At 35.4% G+C, this 12,522-nt stretch overlaps 1 protein-coding gene across 13 annotated transcripts in view; it reads left to right on the top strand.

The window, feature by feature from the left end:
* LOC144445939 (uncharacterized) overlaps positions 1-12,522 on the top strand; it is a 287,770-nt gene that overhangs the window by 84,170 nt on the left and 191,078 nt on the right. For 12 of the 13 annotated variants that reach the window (XM_078135586.1, XM_078135584.1, XM_078135589.1 and 9 more), the window contains 15 exons: positions 139-334; positions 1,234-1,362; positions 1,722-1,799; positions 2,102-2,263; positions 4,257-4,361; positions 4,638-4,733; positions 5,454-5,576; positions 6,427-6,573; positions 7,143-7,297; positions 7,879-8,011; positions 8,665-8,848; positions 9,553-9,707; positions 10,137-10,312; positions 10,765-10,903; positions 11,643-11,821. In XM_078135586.1, the coding sequence (XP_077991712.1) occupies positions 139-334; positions 1,234-1,362; positions 1,722-1,799; positions 2,102-2,263; positions 4,257-4,361; positions 4,638-4,733; positions 5,454-5,576; positions 6,427-6,573; positions 7,143-7,297; positions 7,879-8,011; positions 8,665-8,848; positions 9,553-9,707; positions 10,137-10,312; positions 10,765-10,903; positions 11,643-11,821 (2,157 nt within the window). The remainder of the gene's footprint in view (positions 1-138; positions 335-1,233; positions 1,363-1,721; positions 1,800-2,101; positions 2,264-4,256; positions 4,362-4,637; positions 4,734-5,453; positions 5,577-6,426; positions 6,574-7,142; positions 7,298-7,878; positions 8,012-8,664; positions 8,849-9,552; positions 9,708-10,136; positions 10,313-10,764; positions 10,904-11,642; positions 11,822-12,522) is intronic. The other variant, XM_078135585.1, reaches the window with a different exon arrangement.

Genomic DNA, 12,522 nt, shown 5'->3' with positions numbered 1-12,522 from the left:
TTTAATCCCTATTTGTTTCTCTATAAGCAAAGAAAAAGATCTAAACTTCTCAAGGGTGCAGATTGACATTAATAATTTTGAATGTTTGACTTTTATAATTTATATAACTGAAAATCTTTGTTTTGATTGCATTGACAGAGTACTCAGTATACATGAAAGATGGTTAGCACTACGTAACAGATTACAGAGCAACCTGACTTCCAAGGTGACGAGAACCTTGGAAGAAACCATGATGACACAAACATATGAAACCAGAACAGAGTACAGATTTGTGGAAACAAATGAAATCTTCAAATTCATCCAAGATTGTCTTATCTGGATACAAAATAAGCAGGTATGTGTCGGAAAGGAATCTTTCGGTTTTGATGTTTCAAGTTGTTGAGTATGGTAAGCATCTGTTTTGGCAGTCTGACAGAGATGAAAGAAACTGTAAAACAGTTAAGATATGTGTGACACACTGTTTGGGCAATAGAAGATGAAGATGGCAAGAATCTCTGTGTGTGCATACCTACCTTAGGGGATTGTCTTCTGGTTTATTTTCTCAATGGCATAGTTGATTGACCAAAGTAGATATGAAATATTGACGATTTGTGCTGTGAATTGTTTAGAGTTATACCATGATGCAAAAAGTTTTGGGTTGAAGCTGAAAATATCCAATTCTGCCCTTTCAGATATTATCCCCCAAAGCTTTTCTTTGTTCAGCCAATGAAAATATGGGTGACCCAAGTTGTTAGACAAGTAGTGACAAACCCTTGGGTCACAAACAAACCCTTGGGTCACAAGGATTTTCTGAAGTAAAATATTGGTAATAATATAATTATACCTCCTCAAGCAGTAATTTATGAAAAATCTGTAAAAGTAATTTCAATTTGGAATGTTTTGACTCATATTTCGGGTTGGCAACCAGGACAACCAGGGTATTCAATCCATATTTTCTGTTCAAAGACAATAACTTGGCTTGTGTATGATATATTGATTGTTCAGTTTAATGCGTCAGACTGCAAATTTTAATTACAAGAGTATGAAATCAGACTTTGTAAAAAGTGTTGGCGAAATTCAAATTCTATCAGTCTTTGTACAAAGTGTTGGCGAAATTCAAATTCTATCAGTCTTTGTACAAAGTGTTGGCGAAATTCAAATTCTATCAGTCTTTGTACAAAGTGTTGGTGAAATTCAAATTCTATGTACATCATTGATTGAACTTTGTCTTTTATCCTCCCATCTGTTCAACAGGCTGCCATAGACACCCTGGACTATGGCAACGATCTGCCCAGTGTTCAGAATTACCTGAGACAACACAGTGAAGATCACCACACAATCACAGAGTTCAAAGTTAACATTGACAGGTGTAGAGCTGCAAAGGTGAGTCATATAGTCTGTTGACATCGGCTTTTGATTGATTTTGTCAGCATAGTAGCAAAGTTTTGTTGTAAATTATGTTTTCAGTTTAAGTATTTTTTAGCAACTAGTGAAATTATACTAATGTACCGATTATTTCCACTTATTGTCAAAAGAAATCAAAATATATTTAGTATGTAATTTTCATGTTTTTTTAAAAAAAAGTGTAAATCCGTTGAATTTCGATCACTTTGTATATGGAGTGGCTCATACTCTGATGACAACATGACTTTTCTGTGCATAATACCTGCTTTGGTTGCATTTTAAGAAATATTTGTATTGAATTCGCTAACACCTTGTGTGATTATATTTTGATTTTGCAGAGTAATCTAAGTGGAGAAGAGTTCACCTTGTATTCACAGCATCTTTCAAGAGTAGAACAAGCGTATGCATCCCTATTGGTAAGTTGAAGTAGGATGTTGACCTTAGTTTACTGTGTGACCTGGCATGACCTCTTACAAGATGGCTGCCAAATGTGACCCGGCATGACCTCATACAAGATGGCTGCCAAATATGACCTGACGTGACCTCATTCAATATGGCTGTCTTATCTATGCTGCAATAAACAGGCTTTGGGCAGGCAATGTTAAAGTGAAACTTCACCTGTGATTCTCACATATTAAACACAGTGGATATGGACATGTAAAGATAAAGTAATGAGAAAAGATGAAAAATTCAAAATATTGATATTTTTTCGCTGTAGGACTCGTCTGCTAAGAGAATAAGAGATCTTGAATTGCTGCTGGAATTCATGCAAGCATCAACAGTAGAGTTAATGTGGTTAAATGACAAAGAAGAAAATGAAGTATCAAGAGACTGGAGTGCCAAAAACCTTGATGTTCCCGAACTTGAACTTTACTATCAGGTAAGATAGAGCAGCAGAGTGCTTTTGATTCTTTTGTGTCTGTCTGTCTGTCTGTCTGTCTGTCTGTCTGTCTGTCTGTCTGTCTGTCTGTCTGTCTGTCTGTCTGTCTGTCTGTCTGTCTGTCTGTCTGTCTGTCTGTCTGTCTGTCAGTCTGTGTATTTGTATATATGTCTGTTGGTTTGAATTCTATCAGACTGTCTTACTGTCTGGCTGACTGGTGGGCTATATCTTCAAATTGGTTGGCTTGATCTGTTTGTGTGTCTCTCTAGCTGTATCTGGGAATTAACATACAAGACACCCGTGGTTTTAAGCACTGAATTGATGAAAATAGATCTATAGATGGTTCTATTAGAATTAATCAAGTCAGTGTAACTGATACTGTTATACTCTGCATATTCCATCTTTTTCTCTCTACTTGCTACTTGGGTTATGGGAACTAACAGCCTAGATATCCTAATAGTAATCGCTCTCCACATGTACACAAGGTTTGTACTTATCTATCTCGACTTCTTGGGATTTCTCAAACTAAGGGATGATCACACAATGTCGCACAAGCTCAACAAATGAACATTGGTCATTTACATCTAAACCCCCTCTCCCCCTAAATGATCTTTCACAAGTGTGACATCAAACATTTATATATGATGTAAACTATGATGAAAACTGTAGCGGTCACACCACTGTGATTGATGCAATGTAAAAACATGATGGTAAGCACATTAAAATTCTACCAGAAACCCAGCACCATATCTCTCACATTACAAATAAATTTTTAATCAACTTATCACCATCTCAGTAGTAAATATGAAAGCTGTTATAATTCTCGCTACCTGCAGTTGTAGACATCTCTTGTAATTTTGCCCTGGAAAGGTACTGTACATATTTAAATTTCCCACCTCCATAATTATATGAGCTTAAAACTTGCGTTTATCTTATTTGTTACAATTAAGCTGTTTGGAAGAAACATTCACGTGTATTGACATAGGTGACCGGAAGTGTAGGTGTCGACAAATGCAAGCGCGGTCGTGAGACTGCGTTCCATTTGACTCCTTAGCGATGCATAGAATTGTATTGCAGACAGCGAGAATTAAAGGAGTGAAAATTTTCCCTCAAAATTTGGAAGTTCAGCAATTGTATTGATACTAGACCCCCTTCCCCTATAAGGAACGAAGTTCACTTACTGAGCCTGTATGACATTATGCGATCATCTCAAAGTGAAAATTTAACCAATCCTTAAGATCAAGACGATATCTTCAAAGTCTTATATTTCTTGGTCCATTATCATTGTTATCTGTGTTTTGCTCCCCTATTAAACATTGAATGGAAAGCAACACTCATCAGGTACAACAACAAAGTCAAAAGTTTGATTGAGAAATCCCAACTTTAAACATATATATCATTGTTTATTATGCATGCATGGTCATCGTAACATTGTCAAGTGCATGAAGTTTGTGATGTCTTCTTCTCTATTTCTTGTTTTTCTGTCAGTTTTGAATTAATTGTAAAAAATGTGCGTGGTTTGGAAATATTACTTTACACTCGTCCCTTGTAATGGCAAACTCAAATACACTACATAGTATTGCAAACCTAGATGTTTTTGCCACTAGAAAACTTTGCAATTTTATAGTCTTCAGCTAAGCTCTCGAAGACTAATCTTTGCTAAATTTACCAGACTTGTACATTGTGGTGATGTAAAAAAAACCCCCCACATTTTAGTCATTAGTTAATTTTTTTGATTGTTTTCAAGTAAAATAAATGAAAATGTGTCCTTAAGCGAAAATGCCCAGGTTTACAATATTTCTTTGTTTTAAAATTATGAGTCAAATAATACACATATAAGATGTTTTTAAGACATAAAATGGTGTCTGCTATCATGTTCACAAAGTTTTACCTAAAAGAATTTCGTATGGCTGTATTAGTAATTTTTATGTGTAAGTTTTGTTGATTTGCTATGAATAGGTCTAAAAATTATGAATTGCTTCTATGGTTACAGAGTTTAATGAGTGAACTGAGAGGAAGAGAACCTCAATTTAATGGAGTACTAAGCAAGGGACAACAACTTATCCTGGACACACACCCTGCATCCAAAACAATTGAGGTAATGTACCAACTTTTGTCAGTTTCCTAGACAGTATTTCACATTTTCATATCAATTTGTATCTCAGTTCGAAATGATGTATTTTGTTCTGGAAATATTTCCAACCATGGAAAGCAAGAATTGAAAATTCAAATATTAATTTGTATTAATTGAACTGTTGGGCACGGTTTCTATGTGTTTTAGTTATTTGTTTTTGAGATTGAACAACAACTTTTTTTCTTGATTTATTTTACTGGTGTCTTTACTTTTCTATAACTTTTCTGTTCTGATTTGTAGGCCTACTTGCAAGCCATGCACTCACAATGGGCTTGGTTGATACAGTTGACAATCTGTTTGGAACAGCATCTCAGACATGCTGCAGCTTATCACCAGGTAGGTCAAAGGTTAAATTAAGCTATATCTTTGTCTGCCATATTGCTCCAAAACAATACAAAAATACTGTACTTCACACCTTGTTGCCTTTGTTTTGAAAGTGTTTGTTATGGAATTTATTCTTGTATATTTTGATGAGGTGATATTTTAGTGGGCTACACATTGGAGATGTTCAGACTGTTTCATTCAAACTTAGCACAAAGGTTAGGTATAAGCTGGTAATTCAAAATGGCCGACTTACCAATTCGTAGTTGATCAGTATGACGTTTAGCTGAAGATTCTTTACAGTGTAACATCAAGCATGATTTGTAAGATATTATTTTAGACGATATTGAGAAAATGATGAGCAAGAACTCATAAACTATCAATATCCTGCAATGTACTCATTATTATTCACTTGAACTGACAGAAGACATGTACCATAGTACTAAGGAGTATTGGGGTTTCCTAAAATCATACATCAATACTTTTCTTTTTTTTAGCATACATAAAGAATGCAGAAAATTTACAAATATGCTTAATTGTCACAGATATTCAATGTAAAATGGTCAAAATTCATCAAAATGAAATCTTCCCAAGTTTCAAAAGTAACTGAAAACCCACTGTCCAAGTCTTGTAGATATAATTGTACATGTTGTATATTTAATTTGCCAATTGATTTAGGTTTGTGTTGTTTTATGTGCAATTTACGAATATTTGGTATTTGCTGTTGTTCTACAGTTCTACAGTGACGCCCGTGATTGTGAGCAATGGCTAAGTGACCAAGCTGAACTACTAAATCGTAAATTCGACCGAAGTGACATTACCTTGGAGGAGAGTACCGATCTTCTCCAAGAAATCTTTGTAAGTAAATTTTAATTTTTTGAAAATTTTGATGCATAGTGTACGTCAGAAGTATTTTTTTGGAGAATTATTTGTTCAGATATTTTATTTGAAATCTGGATGAACTGTGCTATCACTGTCTCAGTATTTTTAGCGTCAGGTAACTTTCCTAAAATAGTTGAATATTTTGAAAATGGCTGGTTGATGTTGCTCTCCATGTTTGACCTCTTGAGGGCGCTTGACTATTGGGTGAAGCTTTCCACTGAAATCAACAATAATGCATTTATTCCAGTGTCTAAGCCTTATCCTATACTTCAAATAGAATCTAACTCTGTCTTGCAGTTTAAGTGATAATTAAACGAAATGAAACAGCTTCAGGAAAATCAAGCTGTTATCCTTTATCTAGAATGCATGACCTGGCAAGTTACTAATATTAGAAACATTTGTACATTAAAATAGCTGGTAGAGTGATGCAATTTATAATAAAATGACAAGAATAGCATTTAAACTCTAGAGGGCGCTATTCTTAGTGCTAAAATTAAAATGTATTTGCATTCAGAAATACTTTGCCAAGCTGCAATTTATGTAGCAAATTTATTGTGTAGTTATGTAGTGTGATTTAGTTCATCAGAATTGTACATTTATGTGGATTTCAAGTTATAAAAAGCAACATTTAGTAATGTATATAGTTAGTTATCACAAAAAGTTCTCCCCATTTGGTGAAGATATGGAATTTGTAAATGAATAAATTCATCAGCGGAGTTTATACATGCATACACGTAGTTTTTACTGCATATTTAAAAGATACTTGCAATATTGTACCTACTGAATTTTACAAAGTTTTTTTTATGATTTTATTTCTTATTTGCAGGAAATGAAAGAGAAACATTTGGAGTACAAAGAAATGATTAATAATCTGAACTCAAGGAGTAAACAAATCATTCCATTGAAACAAAGAAGACAGTATCTGAAAACTAAGCTTCCCATCACTGCCCTTTGTGAATACAAACAAATGGATGTAAGTATTATGATTGTGACACACACATACACATACACACACTTCCACACAGACAGATGTACACATATATAGATACATACACACACATGCATACACACGCATACACACATGTATATATACATGGACACATACATGCACAGATACATACATACATACATACATACATACATACATACATACATACATACATACATACATACATACATACATACATACATACATACACATACACACACGTACACATATATGTACACACATTCACACACATACACATACACACATACACATACACATACATACACATACAGAGGCACAGACACCAGCATAGATATTTTGGATAAAAAGCATGACAAACACCTGGTTATTCAGCCATGTGAGATTTTGTGGTCTCTCAATATTTCACATTTTACTTGGCATCTTAGAGACATCATAGAGAATCATACATCTGAGGAAGAGATTCCGGTACCAGGTCATTACACCAGTAGGGAATATTACAAATGAGAACACAATCATAGAAATGTGACAAGAAAGTTGACCTACTTCATGTACTGAATTTTGTTCATTCTTAGGTATTTGTTGGGAAAGGCGAAGAGTGTGTATTAGTTGACAACACACACAAGACTAAATGGAAGATCATAACAAGTCTTGGACAGGAAGCATCCGTACCTGGAGTGTGTTTCCTTATTCCCCCACCGAATAGAGAAGCTATAGAGTATGCCGCCAGGTAAGTATCATGCACACAAAGATGGTCACACCTGCCAATAATTTATCGAATATTTATGAGTGGTCAAACTCAAACGAACACTTGGCGTTGATGAAATCAAAATGATAATCTACATGTTGCTGTAACTGCAATACTTTAATCTGATTGGTTGATCAAATCAAAATTGTAATCTACACCTGGCTGAAATCACAACGCTTTATTCTGATTGGTTATTCAAATCCAAATTATAATCTACATATGGCTGCAATGGCAACACATGATTCTGATTAGTTGTTCAAACTAAAATCATGCACCTGGCTGAAATATCACCGCTTTATTTTTCATTGGTTCAAATCAAAATTGTAATCTACACCTGGCTAATACCACAATACTTTATTCTGATTGGTTGATCATACCAAAGTTCACACCTGGTAAGCAATCAATTACAGTGAAGGAAGTTAAAAGTGTGAGTGAGCTTGTAGGTACCCTTCAAGTGCAATAATGCAATTGTGATAAGATTTCTTAGTATTTTATTTTTACCTTAGTAAAAAATGGACAAATAAAAAAAAAGGACACTTACTAAAAACTGATTTTATTGACAGGCTTGATATTCAATATCAGCATCTACTGACATTATGGAGGTCCAAACACATGAAACTGAAACAGATTGTGACCAGAAATGAAATCTTCATGAACATTGACAAAGTCAAACATATGTCTCTTGAACAGGTAAGAGTAAGTACATTTATTACTTCATCTCACTGTATCATGCATGTGTGAGAGAGAAGAAAGGGAGAGTGAAAGATAGAGAGAAAGACAGACAAAAACAAACAAGACAGTCAGAAACATACATACGTATACATGCATGCATGCATACATACATACATACATACGTATGTACATACATACGTATATACATACGTACATATGTACATATAAACATACATATGTACATACATACATACATACATACATACATACATACATATAGACAGACAGACAGACAGACAGACAGACAGACAGTACACAATGATTGAAAGAAAGTTGGTCCTCATTACTCACATTTCATTATATTAATCTCAGTTGTTGTGCAAGAAATCACCGGCTAACAACGAAATTTAATCCACACCAAGTTACGAGTAGATTAAATCAGTGGAATAGTGATAATGCTTGTAGTGAAAGTCTCAGGACAGAGTTTGAGTTGTATGAAAGGTGTGTCAGCTGTGACACAGATTATTGTAAATGTCACCAACAGTACAAAGTTTGTCATTGTGTTGCATGTGTTAACCCACAATGACATCATTGATAACGTCAGAAGGCAGTCTGGTACATTTTATGGTTGATTGTGAAATGTAATAAACTCTACTCTCTGCTGTGTGTGTGTGTAGTTTGAGGGCATGGACCCAGCACAGAGAGAAGTCATCCTGCAACAAATGAATGAAGATGCACAGAGATTGCTGATTGAAAGTCGGGAGCTCGGCGACGTAGCAATTGACCCTGAACTTGCAGAATTAGAACGTGAAGTTGATAGCTGTAATCAACTGATTGAAGAAATGTCTAAAGGTGCTACAGGTAGGAAAACTAATTTGATGATTCTGTGATCTACTAAAAATATATTTCTTTTTGAAATAGAGAGAGTAGAACAATAAACATGTGAGGAATTGAAGTTATCGTTTTGAGTATTGAATACAGTATTTTCAGTTGCAATTTATTTTTGGAGCTCTTCTGGTCCTTCTACCAATTGAACTATGGACTTGAATTTGTTTTGTATCTTATTAACATTTAAAGTTGAAGAACAAACTGAAATGAAAATGACAACACACACACACACACACACATACATACATACACACACATACACACACTACATGTAGTGCATGCACACATACACTCACACACATGCCCATACACACACATGCACACATACTCGTGCATGCACACATACACTCACACACATGCACATATACATGCACACATACACACACAGACATTCACGTGCACACATATGCTTGAACACAGCCACTCACACACACACACACACACACACACACACACACACACACACACACACACACACACACACTTGTGAGCACGCACACACATAAACACACACACAAACAAACACACACACACACACACACACACACACACACACACATTTACACATATACATGTGCACAAACACAGACAGACATGGACACACAACAAGTTCTTACAATTTTGGTTGTTGTATCCAGATAAGATGATTTTTTAAGATATTATTTTTTCTGTTGTAGCACAAATTGACCCTGCACAAGCCCAACAGGTGATGGCAGAAATGGATTCTTTTATGAAGAATTTAGAGACTAAAACGTCCACGTTGCTTGTTAGGCTCAAACAACCCATCCCAAGAGATCATTTGGCAGTAGAGAGATTATTAGATGAACAACAGGTCAGTATATTCAAAGACAAAGTAAAATTCTAAAAAGATTTGAACTAAAATTGTTCAAAAATTTGAGTGAGGATTGCTACCTGCCCCCCACCCCCACCCCCACCCCCACCCCCACCAGTAATAGTACATCCCACTCACAATTTTCTACTCTCTGTCAAATTGTGTAGAAATTTTCATTGACTGTCAACAAGTTTTTTGTGTGGCCATTGACGATCTTTGAGTTTAGATATCGGCATGTCAGATTTGAAGAAAACTTTTTGAATGTAAGCAAAGACGTGAAAATAATTTAGTAAGAGAATGAATAATTTTGATGTTGTGTATGGATGTAAGCAACCAAAAGAATTTAGAAGAAATTAGGGAAACGATTTTTGGAGATCGTTTACTTTACAAAATCACGACAATTCATTATAACTTTGATTTTATTTCTAGGCCTTCCATCGAGATCTTAGCGATCAACAACCACAATATCATAGTCTTAGAATTAATTTTGAGAGTATCGTACGACAAGCTCCACCAGAACAACAACCCCAATACAGGTCTAATCTGACTATGTTTATTGAGAGATGGGACTATGTGTGGACCATATCTGTCACTCACACACAGACGTAAGTAATATAGTAAAATATTTTTACAGTCAACACAGAGGGCGCTCTCACACAGATGCAAGCAGTAGTAAAATAACTAGGTCTTTGCAGTCAACACCGAGGATGCTTTCCTAGACATAAATAGCAAAATTGATTGATCTTTTAGTGAACACTGAGGGCGCTGTCATGATGTGATGCCACATGTTGGTCATATTCTTGTTCAACAAAGGGTGCACACACTTAGGAGTTGCCTTGTCTGGAAATACTAGACCCATGTGTTTTTGAATGATATGGCTGCTAAGATAGTAAATAATTCTACTTTAAACGTCCATTCTTTCTGAGAGATACAAATCAACTGTAATGTGCCTCCACAGGGTTGACATTTTTTTGTGTGTGAAAAACTAATCTGGTCTCTACAGTTTCAGACAAAGAAATAACTAATAACTGAAATTTTATTTTCATACCTTTTCTAGACTGACAATCTCAGTTACAATTCTGAGATCTCTACAGAATGCCAAGGACGTAGTGTCCAGGTATGAGAAAGCTCTACTGATGCAAGAGAACATGCCCTCTGAGCTCGGCCATTTACAAGTACAGCAAGAGAAATTACAGGTAGGTAATATGCTCAGAATATCCATCCACAGTATTCCATGCTGGAGGTCAGGTTGGACTAGCTACAAGCTTTTTACCGACTCTCTGTCTTCTCTTTTGTTTTTATTTCCTTTATCTCTCAAGATTTACAATTATTTCTATCTTGGTAAAAAGACACACAACTGAGGTATTATTGTAAAATGTACATAGGTATTTAAAATCAAATATTTTATGTCAACAGTCTTGACATTTATTCACTATTGTAAATATAAAGATCTTGCAGAGTTTGTATATTTGAATCCTAGTACAGGGATAGTGACTTTGTTGTGAAGGCGAAGTTGAGAAATCGTACAGATTTGCAGTTTTAAGTTTTTGGGTTTATGTTATTGTGTATTTATTGAGACTGAACAGAAAAGGTAAAATGTGCCATTTTTTTTAAAAGCTCAGAGCAATAGGGAACTTGCAAACCTGCCATGTTGAATGTTGCATCATGGGAAATGTGATAATAAATACTAGTCAAATAGTATTGTAAACAATAATGTTACATTGTTTGTAACCACAAATAATCAATTCATAGTTTCCCTCACCATTGTGGGAGGTTTATTTTATCGGTAACTCCTGATTAGGTATTGCGGTAACTATGGATAATCCCATAGTCCTTTGTGTCTGAGCATGCTCAGTTTGGATTGCAAGTTCCCCATTTTGAAATGTACAACCCTTGTGTGAAATAATGATGTATATTTTGTAATTGACACGTCAGGACCTACATCGATCCTTGCCATCCACTCAGCCTATCATCAATGACCTGAAGGACGAGGTACAGAAACTCAAGTGTTTCCCCTCTCCTACAGCTGATGTAGAGGATGTGGTAAGGTTTGAGAGAGATGTACGTGATCTTGAAATACGCTGGCAGAGAGTATGTTTACAAACTGATGACAGGTGAGATTTCTCTTTAACATTCAGAATGCCATGCTAGAGTATACACTATCATGGCAGAGAGGGCGCTGGTGCCAATGCAAGTCTTTTCGCTATCACAAAATACGACCATTATTAGAATTCATTGCTAGAGTATACACTATCTTGACAGAGAGGGCGCTGTAGCTGTGCAAGTCTTTTCACTATCTCAAAATGCAACCATTATTCCTTAGAATACCATGTTAGAATATACTCATGGCAGAGAGGGCGCTGTAGCTGTGCAAGGCGTTTCGCTATCACAACACACTGTAACTAGTATAACCCTTATATTAGAATGCCATGCATGTGAGTGTCTACACTATCATGGCAGTGAAGGTTCTGGGGCCATGGGTGTTTGTACTCTATCACAACACACTGCAACTATTTCAAGCTAGTATATACACTATCATAGCAGTGATGTCCTATAACAGTACTCTGTAACTATGCCACACTAGTGTCCACTGCCATAACAGGGCCATGCACATCAATATGCTATAAGAATATTCTGTAATTGTTAACTTTTTATATCCAGTTATTATTATTATTATTATTATTATTAGACTTTATTTAATCTCGATAGACTGTTGAGCCAGTGGCTCTTCTCACACAGTGTCGAGAATAATAATAATAGTTCTCATAATTTTTGTCACTGTTAATTAATAAAAAACAAATGTGACATGACACTT

The sequence above is a fragment of the Glandiceps talaboti genome, chromosome 14, assembly GCF_964340395.1.
Source record: "Glandiceps talaboti chromosome 14, keGlaTala1.1, whole genome shotgun sequence".
Taxonomy (NCBI): domain Eukaryota; kingdom Metazoa; phylum Hemichordata; class Enteropneusta; family Spengelidae; genus Glandiceps; species Glandiceps talaboti.
The sequence above is the reverse complement of the archived record's forward strand: the minus strand, read 5'-3'. Positions and strand labels throughout refer to the sequence as shown.